The sequence below is a fragment of the Nanorana parkeri genome, unplaced genomic scaffold (genome assembly GCF_000935625.1).
Source record: "Nanorana parkeri isolate BGI_ZX_2015 unplaced genomic scaffold, ASM93562v1 scaffold230, whole genome shotgun sequence".
NCBI lineage: Eukaryota > Metazoa > Chordata > Amphibia > Anura > Dicroglossidae > Nanorana > Nanorana parkeri.
This window is the reverse complement of record NW_017306498.1, coordinates 35-22,421: the sequence shown is the minus strand read 5'-3', so window position 1 is coordinate 22,421 and position 22,387 is coordinate 35. Positions and strand designations below refer to the sequence as shown.

Sequence of the window (22,387 nt, the reverse complement as noted above, 5' to 3'; positions counted from 1 at the left end):
AATGGAGTTTGTCATTTCTGAAAAAGTTCAAAATGCCACCCGCTGCCTTTGTTTTACATCCTAATGCTCTGTAAGTATTTATCCAGAAAGAGAGAATAACAGGTGAGAGAACAAAAATAACAGACAATGGGGGCTTCAGTGCCCCCCATGGAGTCCACCAGGACCACCGACTGAGACACCTGATGCAGATTAACCGACACAATCGTCTTGATGAAGGAGCTCAGACATGGGCCTCCGCAGTCACATGTTTTAGCCACAGACAGATCATGGCAGAGATGCTTGGGAATGAGCTGCGGTCCATATGGGATTCTGCAAACAAAAGAACAATATCAGCATTTCATGGAAAGAAAAAACATTGGTATGGAGGATCCCAACCAGCTACTAGGAAATCCAAGCACCTGAATTACAAGTCTAAACGGCATTAGTCAGGCTGGGTTTGGGTTTCCTAAATTGCTGAATGAATGCTGGTTGTCAAAACAGGACAAACCCCCTCATGCAAGTCATTATCGCAACTGTGGTTAAATACAATTTGAGCTGGTTGCTATGGACAACAGCTGTACAAGACCACGTTGTCAGGTCATTAATTTCAACAGCAATCTTCCCATACGTTTATATGTGCATTTAACGTATTTAATGCATGTTATTTACCTGTGAAAGCCTCCCTTGTGTAGACATCCAGCATGCGTTCAGGGGCTTACAGCCTTTGATTTCTATCGAAGGCTCTATGCAGCACATGTGGCTCCCTGGCAGGTAATACACCTGAATTTCACTTTGTACGGCCCCGGGCGTCCATGTACATAAGGCTTTAGAACAGGGGTAAGCAATATCTGGCCATCAAGCTGTGGTGCAACTACAAATCTCACACGGGCATAATCCCCAGAGGCAGATGCATGACCGGATATGTCATTTCACCACAACTGGAGGGCCGCAGTTTGCCTACCCTTGCCTTAGATGTAGCGGTTGCATTGTTTTTTTTTTTATATCTTTAAAAAGAGAACTATGAGGTGAGTGTTTTTCACTCACCTCATAGTTCTAGCCGACCTGTGACAATGAGACTGTCACAGGTCGGCTCAGTAGATCAGGAGTTGAGCAAACACATACCGGCGTTCGCTCACCTCCCGATCCTGTCACGGCTCTCTGCCGTGACAGGGGAGGGGCTGGATTCCCCCCTCCCCGCTCTGATTCGCCAGCGCTGACTGGCGGAACGGACGGGGGGAGGAGGCGGGTACAGCTGGCTCTGCCTTTAGATAGGCAGAGCCAGCTGTCAGTCACGCAGCTTGGCGGATCCCGGCACAATTGTCGGGATCCACTTCAGCGCCTTAGTATACCGCGAGCAGCTGCTCACGATATACTGCGGCGTCTCAGTATACCGCGAGCTACAGCTGACGGGAGGACGCTAGTTTGTGTCCTCCCGTTACCCTAAGGAAAACTATGGGGAAAAGACTTAACCCCATAGTTCTCCTTTAAGGCTTTTGTAACCGGTGATCCTGCCAGTAACACAATTGCTCTCTCTGGGTGCCAATGCAGCGGTGAAATATCAGGTCTCTGGTGCTGCCAAATAGAGCGGTGCTATAGGACAGAGCTGTTTAAATTTATTTACAGACACAAATCCTTTGGCAGGTAAAGCAGTTCCCTTATATGTATGTTATCTGTGTATACAGACGTATGCCTGGAGTGTTGCTTTAAAACGGAGAATTCCTACCTGTAACGAATAGTTGCCCTTGAAGCAGTTTCCAGCAGGCTCAGAGGGACTTTCAGCTGAATGTCGGGAACCATAGGAGTTGCGCCTACAAATGGATTGCCAAAAAAGTCCAGTTTCTCAAGCACCAACATTCTGAAGCTGTTCGGGAGACAGGGAAGCTTGTTTTTGGTGGCTGAGAGAAAGCGCAGTTTAGACAGCTTCCCTATGCCAAAAGGCAGCTGAACAAGTTCATTGCTATCGAGCTTGAGACTTACGAGTTCCCGGAGATTACAGAATTGTATCGGGAGCGCTTTCAATTTATTCTCGCTGAGATCCAATGCCTTCAGAGAATTCCTGAGGGTAGAATTACACAGCTCCACCTCGAAGGTCTCTAGAAAATTGTTCTGAAGATGTAATTCTTGGAGACACACGAGGTCGCCAATTGTCTTGGGAAGTTTCTTAATATGGTTGTTGCTTAGGTCAAGTTTCTGAAGCCTCTTCAAGCACAGCATTCTCATGTCCACCCGAGCCAGCTTGCAGAAAGAGACCTGAAGATGCTCCAAAGAATAGGGGAAGGTCTTTGTGAGGGGATAATCTTTCTTGCAGGTAATGATCAGCCTAGCTCTGGGTTTTTCAATTTCTGAGGTTTTGGCAGGAATCAGACGTGACAATGGCACCGGGCTTGCATCCGTGCCTCGATGTGCCAAGCCCACAGCGGAAATGAAGTTCTTTAGATTAGAGACATCGGCCTGAAAAACAGAACATCAAATAACATATATAATATTCCTCACCCGTTAAAAAAATCTACTGTCAACTTTCTAAATATCTCTTTCTCACTATTACATGCAGTGTGTTAAAATGATGAATTTAGTGGTCCATGAGGTCCGAAAGGCTGGCGACCGCTGCTCTAGTGCTTTCACACAGGATTTTAAACTTCTAAGTCTGCCGGGAAGTAACCTGTGCCTCCCAGAAGCATCATAGGCTGGGCTCAGGTCATTTCTTTTTTTTGGGGGGGGCAAACGCTTTGTTTACAAAAAGGGGTTGCCAACCCCATGCTCCATTTATGTAGGGGGACCATGTGGGCTGGCAAAAAAGTGGACCTTAAATTTGCCATGGATGTGTATATGTAACTTTTTTTTTTTGCATCTTGGACAGAATAGGTAAGGGTTAATTCCCCCGCCTATTTATTTTTGCTGCCTGTGATCCACTGGGGAGAAATTCCCTCACTTAAGGTGGCCATACACATTACAACCCTTGCAAGACTTTTGTCATGTGAGGGTTGTAAAGTAATAAAAAAAACAAAAAAAAAAAAACAACGTACTATCTGCCCATCTTGGACAGGCAGATCGTACTTGCGATCATCGCATGCCCGCCCGGCGGAGGGGCAGGCTTCCGATGACCGTAATGCTGAACGAGCAGTGTGCGCGTGCGCACACCGGCCCGTTCGGCATTTGTCTCCCGAGCATGCCACAAACCAGCCGAAAATCGTATGATTTTCAAACATGCTCGTTAGACAAAAGACGTGCGACCGTACAGTAGAAACGGTCGCACGTCTTCCATACACTGCACGATTATCGTACGATCGTGGGATTTCCCGCAATTATCGTACGATAATCGCACAGTCTATGGGCACCTTTACTGTCCTGGAGACACAATAGGAAATCTCTAAAATGATACACTTTAAACTGTTGACATGTTATCCCCACACTTAATAAAGCAGATTTCTAATTTCAACATAAATCCTGTTGTTCCGGACTATTCCGCCAGGTTTTATTAGGAGGTAGATGCACTCAGCCAACACAACAGAAACAAACAGTGACATCTGCTGGGGAGAAAGTAAATGATCTCAGAATAAATTACAGTGACCGATACATGAGCTGCAAATAGACAAATATGGAGGCCGTCACTGATGACCTTCTGTAAATGCTGATTTATTGGCCATCATTCCGATCCTCTGGTTTCAGTACTTTTTGTAATGACTGGTCTAAAACTCAGATTTCTCCATTCAGTTAAGGCCTTCTGCTATTCTTGTGGTAGTTGGTTACAACAAAAAATGATGGCGACTCCTCGTCCATCCAATCGGGAAACCCCATAGTGGAACGTGTGTAACACACTCCAAAAAGCTTAGGCCCCATTCACTCCTGTATGTTTAGGTGTGATTAGTGATTTGTGTGTCAGGAACTTGCGATTTCCTGCAGCAGGAATCCCTAATCTGCTGTTTAAGTGGCAGCTGTCATCCATTCAAGTTAATGGCAGTCGCTGCATTTGAACGCCAGCACACAGCATGTAATGGTATGTGATACAATAACATGCGGTGAGGAATCAATCACTATTCCTGGATGCACAATTAAAATTTATACTCACCCGATGCTCCGAGCCAGCTTCTTCTTAAGCTGGCCACGCACCTACAGGTTATCTGCAGATTTTTTTATGGTCAGATGGAAAAAGTGCAACAGATTCCTCCATCTACGCTAAACTGTGTGGCTGGAAGAATCTCCCACTGGGCCAAGCTTCAGTGTCTTGCTAGTCGGCCCTGATGGCTGTCAAAATGCCTGAACAATGCTGGCATCCAATCAGATTGTTCAGGTATTTTGAAAGCCAGCGGGGCCGACTAGCAAGATACTGAGATTTGGCCCAGCGGGAGATTCCTCCATCCACACAGTTTAGTAGGGATGCACCAATACCGATACTAGTATCGGTATCAGTGCCGATGCCGAGTATTTGGGCGAGTACTCGTGCTCGCCCAAATGCTCTGATACTTCCTGTATCAGGAAGCTGGGCAGACTTGTGACGAGGGAGCATGGATCCGGCTTCCCGGCCAAATCAGGAAGCGGGGCAGTGTGTAATGACGCGGCGCCTGGCTTCCTGATTGGCTGGGAAGCCGGCTTCATGCTCCCTCGTCACCCCAATGATGGGGAGCATGGAGCCGGCCAATCAGGAAGCCAGGCGCCGCGTCATTACACGCTGCCCGGCTTCCTGATTGGCCAGAAAGCCGTCTCCATGCTTTCTCGTCACATAGTGACGAGAAGCATGAGGACTGCTTCCCTGCTAATCTGAAGCCGGGTGGTGAGTCATTACACGGCACCTGGCTTCCTGAATGGGAATCGCCGAGTACCGAAAAAATAATATTGGTGCTCGATACCCAAATACCGGTATCGTTGCATCCCTACACAGTTTAGAGTATATGGAGGAATATGTGGCACTTTTTCCATCTGGCCAGCTTTAGACCGGTCCTTCCAACATCCCCCCCCCCTCTGCAGTGGTCTAAGGTCCCATAAATCATCATGTCTATATACAGTACTCAGACGTGAGGACGCCGAGGAAGATGACAATGTGTTGTTGTGGAGGAGACAGACTGGAGGGAGCGCCATGACAGCTGGCCAGCTTAGTGCTTTGGGTGACTATAACTGTTACTTTTGTCCCAAGACACAAACCAGCACTTGACCCTTGCACTTGGTTAAGAAAATGTTTTCCTGGAGATCTTCTTTGAGAATTCCTGTGGAAGAAATAATACAACATACCTTGCTGAGACAGATATCCACAGCTGGCTCTCTAAGCCTTATTGTTGCTTTTCCTTCATTTAAAAACTTGGAGAACAAGTTTTCGATGTTTTCTTGTAGCTGTATCAAAACAAAACACAACTTCTTTAGAACAACCTTCACCACTGAAATCCACAGCTAGTGCAGAAGAATGCAACGGCATGTGGAAAAAAACAGAACTACTTCTCTGTCCTAAAATAAATACATTATAGGACAGTATGCATCTCAGTGCAAGGGCTATTTGTCATACACCAGACAGGCTGCATCTCCATTATTAAACACATTTCTAATACCGCTATGGATCAGCTCAAACTCATTATGACCGGATAGACCGGATATAGAAAGCTTGTTCTTGGCCAGAGCAATTCTACTCAAACTTCTCCCTTGTTAAAGTAAAACTAAGGCTCCTGTGTGACGTTCTAAACAAGTCCCAAATCCAGTTACTATGTGAAATTGGGCCCCTGCTTTGGTCCAAGGACTAAAGCGGGGGCCCAATCTACTTGTCGTCCCCCCTCATGGCAATCTACTTGTAGTCGGTCTAAACAAGTACCAAATCCAGTGTGCCTGCATGGCATCCAGCATCTCCAAAGATCATTACTGCGCCTGCATGCCCATCAGTTCAACAGTACAGTGGACCTGGGCATGCATGCCAGCACAGAGGTCCCTGCGTGCCCGCTCTGGCACGCATGCCATCAGTTCGCCACCACTGCCCTAGGTCCTTCTTTCCCAGTGACAGTCGTGTTGTCACCTCTGTCCTCTTCCCCGCTACATGCAGAAGATGCTCTCCTGTTGCCATGGTAACTGACAGCCTCCCCAGTGTCATGGTGACAGAATCAGGACCCACCTTATATCTGGATCCGGCCTTGTCCTTCAGGGTGCAGATCATCAAGTAGATGGGCCCCCGTTGGCCGGACCCCTTTTTCTCCTCCTGTCTCCCAACAGACAGCACAGCCCGAGTGCCCTTCCCTCTGTTTCTCATTCCGAATGTCGGCAGCATCCGGTTAATCACCTCCACCTCACACTGCAGCCTCATGACTCCCTAGTATCCCGTCCAGCGGTCCTATTCCTCCGGGGGTGATAGAGAGCGGGCCAGACAAACGCCGCTCTATCCTGCTGCGTCTCTAACAAATTTGTGTTCCCGCTTTGCGCGGGTGACGTCAGACTTCCTTTAGTCCTCCAACGTAAATCGAGAAGGGGAATGAGAAAACGTCGCTCTATCCGGTGTTCTGGTACCTTCGCTGACAAATTTGTGTTCCCGCTCTGTACGTGTGACGTCACTCTCCCTTCGGTCCTCCGTGGTAATAGAGCGAGAAGGGGACTGAGAGTCGCTCTATCCCGTCGGCTTTGTTCCCTAGGCCGGAAGTCACTTTGTTGTCAATGACTGTCACTGGTGTAAATAAACACAATATAAATCCCTGGCTTAGGACACAGGTAGCTGCACGGTTGTTCCACATACTTCATGCACAGTGCAATAACGTGTGATCAAATGCATATTTATGCGTGGTATTATGTGTGTTTGCAGTGTCATTCAATAAAAATGGCACCGATGCACATTTAGACTGGGTTCCCACATGGGCGTTCGAAATATGCGCTTATGACGCATGATTTGCGGTCCAGGAAACGTGCGTCAAACGCGTGTTTACGAGAGCTATCTGGCTGTATCCTAATGGATACGCGTGGAAATACGCCTCAAAGAAGCTCCTGTACTTGTTTGGGCATAGGGTGTTTTTCAGCACGTTTCGACACGCTGAAATACACCCAGGTGGGAACCATGCCCACAGGAAATAATGGGATTTCACTTGCTGAGTGTTGTTCAGCGATTCGATCAGCGCTGAAAAACGCCCAGGTGTGAACCCAGCCTTACAGTAGCCGCTACAGTGCACCACATTGCACATACGGAAAATGCTCCTAGTGTGTGTTTTCATGTGCAATGCAACCTCCCTTCCCCCCACCCGACACACACAACAACTTTGATGGCACCCAGCCAGTGTTTCTGGACAGATTGGTCATATGGCAGATAGGATCCGCTTCTCCTGCACCTGCTGCCTGCCTACATAATATGTGTTTCCATTGGTAGACCGTGTGACAGGGTGACAAAATAGGAGCACATTTAGTAAATAGGAAAAGAGCGCTGTCACTCAATAAGAGGAAGTGCCTGATAAGGACTTGAATGGTAGTATCACCAACTAAAATGTTAGTGACACTAAACTCGGGAGTTACATCTTAAAAATACATTCAAGTACCTTAACTATAACAAACATGTATCTTATTTGTGTATCACTCGGCTGTAGATCCTCAAATCATCTCTGAATTGGTGCTGACACTGTCCTTCCTTCTGGAGGGGGGCTACTTTTCTTCCCCATGGTCCCTGTGTGTGTTGTAAAGTATTCACCGCTCCAAGCTCACTGCTGTGATAGACTACAATCTCACTTTTAGCTAGTTAATTTGTAGTAGGGATGCTCTGATACCTAGCACGAGTACTTCCTGTATCAGGAAGCCGGGCAGCACATCATTACACGCTGCCCGGTTTCCTGATTGGCCGGGAAACGGCTCCATGCTCTCTCGTCACTTGTGATGAGAGAGCATGGAGTCGACTTCCCGGCCAATCAGGAAGCCGGGTAGCGTGCAATGACGCGCTGCCCGGCTTCCCGATTGGTCAGGAAGCTAGCAAATCCGGAAGCCGGGCGCCGTGTAATGACGCAGCGCCCGGCATTCTGATTGGCCGGGAAGCCGGCGTCATGCTCCCTCGTCATCTCATGAATCATAATATTAAGAAAATGACCTTAAAGCATTAGTTTGTATTGCTTTAGAAAAAATGTGACCTGTCCCTTTAAGAAAAAGTATCGGTAATTGGTATCTGCGAGTACTTGATCAAAAGTATCGGTACTCGTACTCGGTCTTAAAATAGTGGTATCGGTGCATCCCTAATTTGTAGGGATGCACCGATACTAGTATCGGTGCCGAGTATTTGGGCAAGTACTCGCCCAAATGCTCCGATGCCTAGCCCGATACCCGAGCTTCCGGTATCAGGTGACAAGGGAGCCTGGAGCCGGCTTCCCAGCCAATCAGGAAGCCAGGCAGCGTATAATGACTCGCTGCCCTGTTTCCTGATTGGTCGGGAAGCTGGCCAATCAGGAAGCCGGGTGCCGTGTAATGACGCGGCTCCAGGCTCTCTGATTGGCCAGGAAGCCAGCTTCATGTGATGAGAAGCATGGAGACGGCTTCCCTGCTAATAAGGAAGCCAGGTGGCGAGTCATTACACACCGCCTGGCTTCTTTAACCTCTTGCCGTCCGCCCGTTAAGAAAAAACGGACGGACGGCAGACTCGCATCAGCGGGTTGCCGTCCCCAGACGGCATTTTTTACCTGCTCGTGTGCGCCCCCTAGCGCGCGCACGGGCAGGAAAGACCCGCTCGTTACTACAGCCGTTAACGGCTGTTTCACATACAACCGATCTTCCGGTATCGGTATTCAGTACTGGCTAGTACCGGGGAAAAAATCGATTCTTGTACTCAATACCAAAAAAACGGTATCAGTGCATCCCTACTAATTTGTACTGAGATTGTAGTCCATCCTGGGAATGAGCGTCCATCACAGGGACCATGGGGAACAAAAGTAGCCCCCCTCCAGAAGGAAGGACAGTGTCGGCACCAATTCAGAGATGATTGGAGGATCTACAGCCGAGTGATACACAGAAAAGATACATTGTTGTTAATAGGGGACTTGAATGTATTTTTAAGATTTACCTCCTGAGTTTAGTGTCACTTTAATGAACTCTGCAGATTTAAAGAGATTGAAATAATTTTTGCAGTGACACGTGTCATGAGGGAATCATGTAGTTGTCTGGCTGTCATGCTTCCACACATTCACAGATACCGGCTCACAACAATAGGTATAAGGGCCCATTCACATCAGTGTATTGCAGTGATATGCGGGTTGAAAGCAAAACTTTCCCAGCACACTTCCCAGCTCGCCTGCAGAAGACAAATTGCACTATTAGAGGTAAAGACAGAGAATCAGGTTGACACGCATGTTACTGCAATGCACAATGACATGCATTACGCACCTTCAGTATGCATCACACCTCTTCGGGGCACCTGCGTTACAGCGTACCATGCTTAAACCTGTCATAAATGATGCAGAAGGGATTTTTGGTCTGTTAGGCTGCCATTCAAATGAACAGACTGCTTTAAGACGTGCACATTAAATGCAACTGGGCCCTCTTTAAGGTGGGGGAAAAGGGGCAGTTGTCCTGGCCCGTCATTCTTGTGGCGCCCAAAGCAGCTCCCCGTCGAGCTTGCAAAAGATACACACGCGGAACTAACAGGGTCACACGTGCAACCGGGCCCTGGCGTTCTGCCACTTGGGGAGGGGGGGAGGTTGACTGTCTGCTTTGCATGATTCTGGCAGCTGAGCTGCCGCCAGATCGCTTCCAGGGGCTGGTATAGTGCACCCCCGCCTGGCATCGCCATCTTTCTTCCATGCTCCGCTGCCCCTCCTGTAGGCCTGGGCCCAACATCATGATAACGTTCGCCCAGGGTCCAATTAATTTTAAAGACGGCCCTGAATGCACAACAGTGGAGTGGGCTCCTATGAGTGTTAACATTCACTTGCCGCATGCTCATTCTGGGTCTCTGACCCACAGCCAGACAACTGACATAGTTAGAACAGGGACAATGGTAGCCCTCCTACGTATCATGACAGGTGCACTTTAATGTCCCTATACTATTGGGAGAATTTATCAAAACTGGAGCAGACAGAATCTGGAGCAGTTTCTCAGGACAACCAATCAGCTTCTCTCTTCAGTTTGTTTAGTTAAGATTTGAAAATGAAGGAGAGAAGCTGATTGGTTGCTGTGCACAGGTGCTCCAGATTTTGCCTGATCTAGTGTTGATAAATTCCCCCCTATGTATATAATAGAATAACAAGAGCACTCTCAGTTGCCTATCACACAAAGGGGCAGATAATGTTACAATCATCTCCACAGCGATCGCGCGGTGCATGGTGGGCCGCATCTGTCACCATAGCGATCAGATCATACCGCGGTGCATTGTGGGCCGCGGTTTGGGAATCTCGGGCCGCGCTGCATGCCGGGAGCGGCCGGCTGGGGTTGATTAGCGCGTGCGCGGCCCCGCCCCTTCCTTTTCCCGAGCGTAGAGACGAGCACGATGGGCCACCAGCAGCTGTACTGGAGTCACCCCAGAAAGTTCGGCCAGGGATCCCGATCCTGGTCTGTGTCCGCTGTGTAGGGGGAGGGGACGGGCTGTGTTGTGTTGGGGAGGACGGGGTCGGCGAGGCTTGGCTGGCGGGGAGGATTTGTAGGCCGCATGGCGTCCCGGGGACAGAGATGGCGGCGCTGACATCTTTGGGCCCCTTGTTAGAGCTAGGTTGGGACAGAGGGTCATTCCATCAGTGCTGTGTCAGGTTTCCCGTCTAGATGTGTGATGGGGCTCTATACTGTCAGGGTGTCTTATTGGATGAGCGGCGTCATGTCTTCCTCCATGGAGATGATGATCACATGGCAATCCCTCACTGAATGTCTTTTAATAGGAGCTGTAGGACTTCTATAAAGGGGGCAATCATCTGATGGTTAGGAGTTATAAATGTAACATTTCAAGTGTCTGTGGACTCCAAAACATTGGTTTATGGAACATTTGCGCAAATACCGTGGAACATAAACACTTGCAACTAGCATGTCTTCATTCTACGTGGCCTCTGCTTTCCGAAAATATATAATCATTGTTTGGGTGTTTAAGGGGGCATGCTAAAAGGAATGACCGAATGGAATGCCCATAGACTTTGACAGGGAAAGAGAATGCCCATAGACTATAATGAAGCCAAACGGAATGCCCATAGAGTATAATGGGAAGCAAAGCATAAGGTAATTTGTACGTGAATCTGAAAAAGATATCAAGTTATCCTTTACCACAGCTCTTCCCCGTGTATAGGGACATCATTTGTAAATTGAAATGACTTTGGATTTCCAGTTTTTCTACGGAATGACACCAAGAATGCCCATAAAGTATAATGGAAAGAAAGATGGGCCTTGGGAGTCTTGTTACAAATAGCGTCAAAGCTCCCAACGTATTACCTATGTCACCAGTGCTCAGAATAAAGGGTCCTGCTGCTGCTCTTCCCCCAGGACCCTTTCCTGCTCCTCCAAATACTTCTGTAATAACTCGTGTTATTCCCTAGAAGAAAACTATGCTGTCAGACAATTTCAATCTTAGCACTTGATAATACACTTGAGGAACATCTGTAAATAAAGGTTAATTTTCTACGCCACACACATTTGCCTGGAAATGAGTTAATTTTTTATGTTTTGCTTTCCCTTATACTCTGTGGGTATTTGTGTCACCACGCTTGCCTTTTCACAAGCATATATGGACAGTTTGCGGTACTGTACTTTGTTGCTGTTTCACGGACGCACGCAGTTTTTAATCTGGGCGTGTTTGGTATCTATTTACTCGGCATAACCTTTTTATATTTTACAAAACATGGGTATTTAATTTTGTTTTACAAAACATGGGTATTTAATTTTGTTTTTGGGCACAAACATTAACTTAAGCAAATTTTTTACTAACATTTTGGGTTTGATAGCGTTGTGTTAATATTGTGCGGTGTGAACATTTGCTGCCACTGCCATTTTATTTTACAGGGTCTGTGCTTTCAGAATGTTTTGGGGGTTTTACAGGAGAACTATGAGGGGAGCGATTTCCACTCATCCTCATAGTCAGTGCTGACCTGTGACATTGAAACTGTCACAGGTCGGCTCTATAGATCCGGAAGTGAGTGAACACATCGCTCGCTCACTTTCCTATCATCTTCCTGCAGAGAGCCGTGACTGTCACTGCTCCCTGCAGGGGTTCCTCCCTCCTGTCGCTGATCCTCTGGCGCTGACTGGAGGAGGGGGTGGGCACAGCTGGCTCTGCCTGTAGATAGGCAGATCCTGCTGTCACACGGCCAGCTGGGTGGATCTCGACAGTATTGTCGTGATCCGTCCCAGCTGAGCTGCTCTCAGTATATAGCAGGTAATAGCACTCGATATACTGATCTTTGGGTCACTGGAGGACGTTGGTATATGTCCTCCCGTGACCCTAAAGAGAACTATGGGATAAAAAGGTTACTCCATAGTTCTCAAGTAATTTTCAGGCTAAAATGTGGATTAAAACGTGTGCAAAAAAACTCCAAAAATGCCCATGGCAGCAAAAGGGGTTAAACCAAGGAGGTGACAGGAGGTACAAGAAGGAATTTTTAGGTTTGTGGATTGGATGGACATGTAAAAGCTTCAAACTATTTTGTTTTCTGATCTCGGTGATCTTTTCTTTTACAGCCGTGTGTGCTCAAACAGACATGGACTGATCCGCAAATACGGACTAAACATGTGCCGCCAGTGCTTCAGGCAATACGCAAAGGACATTGGCTTTGTCAAGGTAAGTCCAGTTTTATTGTCATGTCAACTTAACGTTAAATATAGATTACACCCTGAGATGAAAAGATTTAACTCTCACTACCAGAGCCATTTTAAAATGCTAATTTTAGGTTTGAGAATTACTTTAACCTTCCTGGCGGTATTCCAGAGTGTGGCTCGGGGTTAACTTTCCGTACCATAAGCAGTAACTCCTAGCCAGACTCGGGATTACAGCGTAGCGTTACTTACCCTGTCCCTTGATCCGTCTTCTGGGTTCCGTCCCTTGCGAGCGTCTGCGTCGCAGGGTGCGGAACCGGCGGGAATTAAAAAAGATAATCAGACCACCGGGGAGGTTAAACCCCCAAAATGTATTTTATGAATGCAGAGAACCTGAAAACCTCTGGGTTCTTATTTTATCGAACTCTCATATTTTTTCCTTATTACAGGATCAAGGGGGCTAATATGCTTTCTCTGATGGCATAGTGCAAGTGACTGGCTCTTAAAGGACACATCATGGGCCTCTGTACTCCTTTGAAGCTAAACAAGCTCTGAGTGCATTTAACTACTTTCCTGGGTACAGAGGGCAGGGAAAGATCCCTCTGAATCCAGTAGTGATCATAGCTTGCCGCTTCCGGGTTCATACTACCCAGGGGCGATCAGTGTTTTACTTGTCGTCTCGGCTCTCAATCATGGCGCCTGCCATAGAGGTCCTCGGCACACAGATGAAAAATTGAGCCCTGGATGGGGGTGGGTGGCAGTGGCGCCTTCTGCAGCCACTCAATCTTCTACTTGAAAGCAGATGGCCTACTATGAAAATGTTAACAAACCCTCGCCTGCTATAGTGGCCGCTGGTCTGTTTGCAGGTTGGTGCTGCTACTGATGTAAACCGTACAATGGTGAAAGGATTAAAAACCTGGATACTGGAATATGGAGGCGGCCATGCTAGCTGCCTGTGGCTTCAGTACGTGAGGCACTAAATTGGAACGAGCAAGCAGATCAGGAAAGCAAAACCACCTCCTGTATACAATAGTGCAAAGTCAGCATCTTTAAAGGGATGAAGTCACAAGTGACAAGGGAGCCGGCTTCCTGGCCAATGAGGAAGATGGGCAGAGTGTAATGACTAGCTTCCTGATTGGTTGGGAAGCTGGCCAATCAGGAATCTGGACTGCGAGTCATTACCTGCCACCTTGCTTTCTGATTGGCCAGAAAGCTGGCTGTGCTCTCGTCACCTGGTGATGAGAGAGCATGGAGCCGGCTTCTCGGCCAATCAGGAAGCCAGGCGTCGGGTAATTGTTGCCTGTAGTGAGCTGAAATACAGCACCTCTGTTGCTCTGATATCCCAAGCACTGCGAGTTCTCCTCTGTTGGATTACAGATCTCGTATCCTGAATACACTTTCTTTCCCCATTGAAGCAAAGCTGTTTCTATGACTTTCCTAGCACCTTTCCACACTGTGTAGGGAAATAGCTCTTTGGAGATGTAGTTCTGGGGGGTGTGACTTTGTTAATAGGAACTGATGTCACAGGGAGTAATGTCATTTCTTGGTACAGGAAAAGGCAAAATGAAAGGTTCTGGGTTGTGCTTTAGACAAGTAAAGGGATGTTTGGGGGCTACATTTTGTGTCACTCCTTTACCTGTGTTTTTGCCTTTCAGCTGGACTAAATGGATACTTATTTGGATAAGACCTATGGCCATAAACCCATACTTCAGATGACATGTGAAGTTGGTGCCGAAGACTTTGAAGAACAGGACATGGGCACAAAATTGCTTAACACCCATCAGTTGGTACCGAAGTCTTTTGAAGAACATACATGTGAATAAAATTGGTTTATACCCTACAAGTTTATTCTGTTTTGTGTTTTTTTTTTTTCTTTACACCCGAGTAGTAAGAGAAGTTATGTTGGCGTTTATTCTAAGCAGGGTTTTATACTTTCTGCTTTGACTTAACCAGGCCATGTTCGTCATGGTGCATCTTTACAACAGTCCACCTGATGCCTTAACAGTGGCATGGATTGGTTTAAAGGTGCCCATACACCTTTACGACCATCGCAAGACCTTTTGTCTTGCGATGGTCGTAAGCTCATTGAAAGCTCGTACGTTCTGCCCATCTTGGACGGGCAGATCGTACTTGCGATCATCGAAAGCCTGCCCTGCTGAGGGGCGGGCTTCCGATGACCGCAGTGAGGGGCGGGCTTCCGATCACTGCAAACGGGCAGTGTGCGCACACCGGCCCGTTCGGCATTTGTCGAACAAGCAGGCCACTAACCCGCCGAGAATCGTATGATTCTCGGTGGGTTTTCAAGCCTGCTTGTTCGACAGAAGACGTGCGACCGTACAGTAGAAACGGTCGCACGCCTTCCATACACTGTACGATCGCGGGATTTCCTGCGATTCTTGTATGAGAATCGTACAGTGTATGGGCACCTTTAGACTTCCTGGAGACAGGTGGGTCTGAGTGATGGGTGCCGGCTCCTTGTTTTGCCAATCACAAATGGTTCCAGAATTGATGTGCGCACACAGTAAATGGCTTTATTCTGTTCTATACACAAGTATTAGAGCTTGTTAACATTTCCCAAAATGCTAAACTGCCGTGGTATGATTCAGAGCCAGCATTAAAATACAGTAACTTGTATTGGCCCTGCCATGTTATATTACCAGTGAACAACTAAAGACAGAGACCCTGCATGAAGTATCTGTTTTTTTGGGGGGGTTGGGGGTTTGTATTATTACAATGTCCAATTGATCACGGCAAGAAATGCTCAGCTGTGGGCTTTGCGAATACTACCAGGCATTGTCTATCTGGGCAGAGAAGATGGGGTGGGGGGGACATAGCAGCACAATACCTTTTAATGTAAATGCGCCCTGTAAGCCCCACAGTGTCCAGTGCAAGCTTCACCCCTACATAGACTAGTATAGACCTTTCCCAATCAAATGCTTGTGCCTTGCACCTTTAACTGCCAAAGGCACACATAGGAAACATTGTACTAATCTGAATTCTGAGGGGCCCCTCTGACTGTTCTAGGCTATAACCAAACAGCTAGAGGACACCGAGTGGCACTATTTAATTAGTTGAAAATGGAGCTACATCCCATGCTGTGAGTTTTGGATCATTCCCTCAAACTCGGGTGTATTCTGTCATACAACGCTGTAGTTAAATGAATTTTATACCATTTTTTGGGGGGGACAGAGCCTTTTGGTGGTATTTAAATTAGCCAATTTTTGGTAAAATAAGAGACTGGGTCACGTCGGGTAAAAAGACACCAAACATGTTAAGCTTTAAAATTGTGCACGCCCAAGAAACTGAAAATTTGTGGGTTTTTAGTTATTACTATTGCATGTGGGGCTAACGATCCCTTTATGTGATCGCACAGGCACACAGGTCCTCTTTATGGAGACATTTCAAGACCTAATGTCACCAATGGCCCCCCCCCGGTCTATTTTTTTTTTTTTGGGTGGCAAGTACTTGCTTACATGAAATGCAATGGGACATGCCAGGCCCCTCATCCTCTGAATGTATATAATGGAACTGGTAATTTTAAGGCCTTTGGGCTTGTCAATGGTGTCCGTTTAAGACTGTTAACAGCTTATTTACTTCCACTTTAGTTTGGTATTCTTGTATGGGAATGTAAAAGCCTGTGCTCAGGCTTAAAGTGACAACAATAGTGTAATGTGCGCCTTACTGTAATCCATGGTAGTTTCCCTTTTGCTGCTTTAAGGTTCTTGAAGCGCTCAGTACAAAGTGTCAGGTCTTGTTCACACCAAGAGCAGTTGCAGACCGAATCAAAACTGCGTCCAATGTATTCCAAATGGTATTTTTTTGCTCCAGTTCACATTGCAGCGTTCCAGAGCAGGTGAAAAAACTGCTCTGGAACGCACTGAAAGCCCATGTTAAACAAAAACCTGAGCGGATCTGCTCTGCATTTGGTGTGAACAAGGCCTAACACATTTCATTCCTTTGACAAATCCTGTAGTTATTCATCTCTGGGGCTTGCTTTGTTTCAAACACATTAAAGTACATATGTGAATTTAAAAACTAAACAGGAAGTCTCGCTACCTTTTTAATATATACTGCAAGTCAATAAACAAAGCTAAAAGCGTTCCACAGTGGAATACTTCAATCTCATGTTTAGTTTACACATCTGTACTGAGATTGTAGTCCATCTCGGGAACGAGTTTGGAGCGGTGACTACTTTACAACACACACAGGGACCATGGAGAATAAAAGTAGCCCCCCTCCAGAAGGAAGGACAGTGTCAGCACCAATTCAGAGATGATTGGAGGATCTACTGCCGAGTGGCACAAAGATACATTGAGGGGAATTTATCAAAACTTGAGCACTGTGCATGACAACCAATCAGCTTCTCTGTTCAGTTAACATTTGAAAATGAAAGAGCCACTGATTGGTTGCCATGCACAGCTGCTCCAGTTTTGATAAATTCCCCTCAGTCTGGTTTGGGCAAGGTTCACACCTAGGAGACTATCTGCGCAGTTTTGTGCGCCATCAGGAGTGGCCAAGGTGTGAACTGATCGCTCTGTGGGTGCCATTATTTTTGAATGGCACCCCAATCACGTGGTATTCCGCCTGTGCAAGTGAACACTATCATGGGTAAAAAAAAAATACTCTAACAATTGAAATCAATGGGGCAGCAGGGCAATCGCGGTGTGCACCTAGCCTGAAGGTACGTGAATGCATTTTTAAGACGTAACTCCTGAGTTTAGTGTCACTTTAAAGGAGATGTACATTGTAAATGAACGACCTTTTAGATTGCTAATGTACTAGGCATTTTTTTTTTTTTAAACACGTCATCTTTAGTCATCCTTGGTTGCATCTCAGTGCTGATCTCCCACATCTACTTCCTGCCTACACTCCAGTGATGGCTGCATTGCATGTCTGAGGGCAGGTTTCCCGATGGTGACAACATTGATCATGTCTGTGTAATGTGCGAAAACAGCCACTTGTAGTCTCCATCGGATGCCTGTGTGACTCAAGCAAAATGTGGAGACTGCGACAGCGTATTGTCACCCTAAACAAAGAATGACTCCCAGAGAGAGATGCATCATGGGATTTGTAGTTTCACCACAGCTGGAGGGCCGGAGTCTGGCTACCCTTCATGTATACAATGCTGAACGTTCTCTATTCTGCACAGTGCTGGTTCTTCTGTCACCTAGATGCTGACATCATTATCACTGCCATGTCCTCTCCAGACCTTCGTCACCCACTATGGAATTCAGGATCTTGTAATATTGTGCTTTTTTTTCCCCCTGGGGAAGGTATTCACATTTTTACTATGGGGCCCTGTGAATTCTAATTACTCCCCTGCAAGCCATCGATAACCTTAGAACTAGGTGATTAGTGAAGGAAGCCTCCATATTTCTCTAACAGGTTACCTTTCATTGCACAGTGTGAGCTTCTCATAATGTGCGTTCGAAGCTGCAGAGAGTCAGAGGACACCTCATTTCCTGGATGGAGGACGTCCTGCATCATCTAGCCTTTTCCTTCCCAGCTGAACTCTCCCGCCCCTTTCATTCACTGAATTTAAGTTCTTTCAGTCATGGAGGCTCAGCGTCAGATATTGGAGTTCCTGTTTTCAGCATCCTATAGCACAGGGGGTAGCCAAACCGCGGCCCTCCAGCTGTGGTGAAACTACAAATCCCATGATGCATCTCTCTCCGGGAGTCGTGTCTGAGAATCTTGCAATGCCTCATGGGATTTGTAGTTCCACCACAACTGGAGGGCTGGAGTTTAGCTACCCTGCTATAGACGCATTACACCAGCCATAATCTGCCTGCATTCCATAGAGGAGCACAAATACCTATAGATGGTGCCATAATATCTAAAATAAGGTGTATAATAAAAAACAGTTGTTTCTTTTAATAACTTTATTAGCATGTTGATGAGATTAAAAAACGAGGAACCAAAAAGCAGCAAATCGAACAGGAATAAACGTCTGCTTTAAATGTGTTCTTGAAAAGACGAAGGCGAGATGACAACACACAGGCACAAAGCAGGTCAGTGGGGTTGTGCGTTTTTTATTTTTTTTTTCCTTTTCAATGGAGAAATACATAATCTGTTTACAAAATAGCTTTTGAAAAATACAAGGAATACAGGTACTATAAAACAAACCAAACTCCAGTCATAGGACAATACATACATCATGCGGAAGCAAACAGTCTGATCCTCAGGTTGTGGAAACAAGTTAAAACTTAAGTTCGAACACAAAAAGAGAGGGCAAAGGAACGAAAAAAAAAAATCCAGGTTTTAAAGAAAATAAAAATAAAGTTTGCTTTAAAAGAAAAAAAAAAAAAAGTGTACACTTGCTATAAAGTTGTGGACTCGAATAAAATGGGACAACCAAAATTTCCTTTATCTTCTGTAAACAAATGACTATTCTGATCTGGTGTCTGATGCAACTACGTGGAACGCGTAAGCCTTGCATGGGTTCGTTGTAAGGGTGTTCAAATGCCGTGTGAGGATCATAAGATAAGAACCATTATGAAACAAAGGGGTGTGGCCTGTGGTCAGTCTTTATTGCAGAGGCTTAAAAGGGGAAACATAAGCCCAAGTCAGACTCTGGAAAACACTTGGGGTTGCTCTAGTAGACTTATTTTAAAGGGTCTTTTTTTTTTTCTTCCAAAAAACCCAAAACACAGAAAAATGTACATGCGCGAGGTGGAAGAAAAACAGTGGACCGGTACCACGCTGCCTCCAGAGGGGAGGGGGCAGTCTTGAGAAACAAGCGTCATCGAAAAAAAGGTGCAGACTGCATTATTTTAATTTTAAACTAGCTATGACGGTACGACGAACACCCCTTATGGATACACTTCCTATATCCTACATAACTTCCAGGACAGATTACAGCTTCAATTCCAAAACAAAATGGCAGAATGTTACAAAAGAAAAAAAAAAAAACTGCTAGATGGACGACCAGCAACATTTCCACCATTTGTTCTCTAGCTTAGCTCAGCTAGCGCACTCATTGCGGCAAGTCTAAATAGAAGTCGCCTATAGAAAACGTTTATATCTGATTGAAAATCAGTAGAACGTTCTTACTGGCCATCACAGGTCACGTGACACGTACTTCTCGCAAGCTTTCGAACTGTGATGAGCGTAGACAGTACTTTGACGATTCGGGTTTAATAACCAACTGTACGTCACATGGTCATGAATGATTAAAAAAAAAAAAATCCCTTCAATTGGCCTAAATTGTAGCGTCAACCCTCACATTATAATCTAATGGTTAAGACGAAAAACAGCAAAATGTTCACTTTCATTTTCAGTAAAGCCATCGGGAAAAAAAAAAAAAGACAGACATCCAGTGTTGGGACCCAACATGCACAACTCTAAGCACGTGAAAGAAAGCAAAGGACGATTTAAAAGAAACCCGTGTAAAAGATCCTCACTACTGTTAAAAAGGAACAGGTAACATAAAAGTGCATCAGCTATGACTTTTTTTTTAGTTTTTTTTTTTAGGCCAATTGTATTGTCGATCTTTGCAAAAAAGAGTTACACAAACTAATTACTGGATACAGATAGAAACATGATCAGTCTCACCGGCTCGCTCTCTTCTGGACTGGAGTCCTTTAGTAACGCTCATCATCTTTTAGGATTGATGGCAACCTGTTAGTTGAGCTTATTCCCATCATACTAACCTGGGGCCTCCTGGAAAAAGATGGTTACAGCCCAATAAAAAGGAGTCTACGCAGTGTTCCCATCACTCATGTTCTCCTCGTCGTCCCTCCTTTCCCTGGAGAGACCACGCAGTTTATCTGGCAATAGGTTGGTTATGGACCCTGAGGTGTTGAGATTGGGAGGAGTTTTATCGGTTCAGTCTTAGCTTTATAGAATTCTTGATAACTGGAATTGGATTAGCCGGGAGAGCCGGAACATCCGAAAGGTCTGCGCTGGACGATTGCTGTAGAGTAATGAGAGGTTGAAGAGAAAAAAAAAGTGAAAGCAAAAGTATAAAAATAAGTTATTTTTAATCCCAATTCACAGACATTCCAACAACGACTGAGCCACAAGGTGTTCAGGCTCGGAAATAATTGTATTAGCTTTTTTTAAAAATATTTCTGTACTTATAATATAGCTATAATAAGCTTAAACGAGAGCTATGGGGGTAAGTGTTTTTCCCCACAGTTCTCTTTAGGGTCACATACTAACATATACTAACCTCCTCCTATGACCCAAAGCTCAGTATATAGCGAGCTACAACTTGCGGTATACTGAGACCGCCGCAGCCGGGACGGATCCCAACAATACTGTCGAGATCCACCCAGCTGTGTGATTGACAGCCGGCTCCTCCTATCTAAAGGCAGAGCCAGCTGTACCCGCCCCTGTCCGTTCCTCCAGTCAGCGCTGGAGGATCGCAGGAAGGGGGGGATCCCTATGGGGAGTGATGACTGACAGTCACGGCTCTCTGCAGGGAGATGAGCGAGCGATGGTATGTGTTCCCTCACTTCCCAATCAATAGAGCTGACGTGTGACAGTTTCATTGTCACATGTCAGTTCAAACTATGAGGATGAGCGATTTTCACTCACCTCATAGTTCTCCTTGAAGGCTACATTCACACTGTGCGATTTGGGATTCTTGTGGCATGAATCTCAAATCTACCCTTTAGATGCGGCCACTGCATCTATCGTGCATCCAGGGACAGTGATCAATTTGAAACCGCATGTAAATCAGATCATATACGATTACATGTGGACTGCTTACAGATGCGGCTGCTGTCACCCAGTCATTAATTTGAATGGGTGACAGCGGCTGCATCTAAACGTGACATTTGGGATTCCTGTGGCAGAAATCCGTAGATCCTAAATCGCATAGTGTGAATGAGGCCTAAACCTTCTCTTCCATGTACTTCCAGGTGCCTACATGCCAGGTATGTTGTTCTACCAGGATCCCTGAACAGCTGTGTTGTCCTGCATAGCAGCTCCTTGTCGCTGGCAATGGTTCACTCCGTCGAGCGTCACAATATGACTTTGTGAGAAGGGAGAGGCCAGAATCTGGGAGCAGGAAATGAGCATTTTAGTTTTCTTTCTTGGCAGATGTTTGCTTTCTATGTCTAGACATTGTAAACCTTGATTGGTGTCTCTCCTAAAAACAGCAAGAGGCCACATCCCACATTAATAAACAAATTACAAAGGCTTAGTTTTTTTGCCTAGTGTCCATTTATCCTAGAGGCAGCATAACCCTATGACTCAGAATTCTTCGGAGCGGAGTCCCTCAGTAGACAGTAGAGAAAAGAGGGATTCCCAAAGAGCTGATCTGTTTCACCTGACATAATACCAGGCTGTCTGCAAGAGGCTAATGTCACGCTTGTTCCACTTGTTATAAAATGCCCTTCGATACAAGGCGATGTCTAGTATGCTGAAAATGATTCCCAACCTGCCAAAGCATTACTCTGATATACCTGAGAAGATGGCAAAGCTCCCGGAACTGGAGATGAAGACATTTCATCCATTTCATTCTCCTGAAAGAACAGTACATGAACAAACAGTGAAATGTGACAAAAGATGAACTACTGAATGCAAACATTACAAATAATAAAAGGCAAGATACATCATTAGAGCAGCTCAGGAACAGTCACAAGGTCTGCCATGGATCTTCCAGCAGTGTCAGCCAACAGATCAAGAAAAAAGTGTTTCTTAAAGCCCAACTCCAGTGAAAGTATTTTTCCCACCCCTCCCTCCGGCTGCTTTCACAACCAAAACAGCAACCTGCAATGGATAGGATACGGTTTCTGGCTGCAAGAGGTGA

At 46.0% G+C, this 22,387-nt stretch overlaps 2 protein-coding genes and 1 long non-coding RNA gene across 3 annotated transcripts; 1 reads left to right on the top strand and 2 right to left on the bottom strand.

Annotated features, from left to right (window-relative positions):
• Positions 1-6,381, bottom strand: LRR1 (leucine rich repeat protein 1). Its single transcript, XM_018556266.1, has 4 exons — positions 6,065-6,381; positions 5,203-5,301; positions 1,703-2,430; positions 1-309 (listed from the first exon to the last, which is right to left on the bottom strand). Exons 1-4 carry the CDS (start codon positions 6,251-6,253, stop codon positions 54-56), a joined length of 1,272 nt encoding a protein of 423 aa, XP_018411768.1. The 5' UTR covers positions 6,254-6,381; the 3' UTR covers positions 1-53.
• Positions 6,382-10,338: 3,957 nt separating this feature from the next.
• Positions 10,339-14,470, top strand: RPS29 (ribosomal protein S29). The gene is made up of 3 exons (XM_018556267.1): positions 10,339-10,449; positions 12,553-12,652; positions 14,283-14,470. The coding sequence occupies exons 1-3, from the start codon at positions 10,388-10,390 to the stop codon at positions 14,289-14,291; spliced, it is 171 nt and encodes a 56-aa protein (XP_018411769.1). The 5' UTR covers positions 10,339-10,387; the 3' UTR covers positions 14,292-14,470.
• Positions 14,471-19,404: 4,934 nt separating this feature from the next.
• On the bottom strand, positions 19,405-22,108 carry LOC108786874. The gene is made up of 2 exons (XR_001941228.1): positions 22,041-22,108; positions 19,405-20,542 (listed from the first exon to the last, which is right to left on the bottom strand). It is a non-coding gene; the product is annotated as an uncharacterized LOC108786874 (long non-coding RNA).
• Positions 22,109-22,387: the final 279 nt, after the last annotated feature.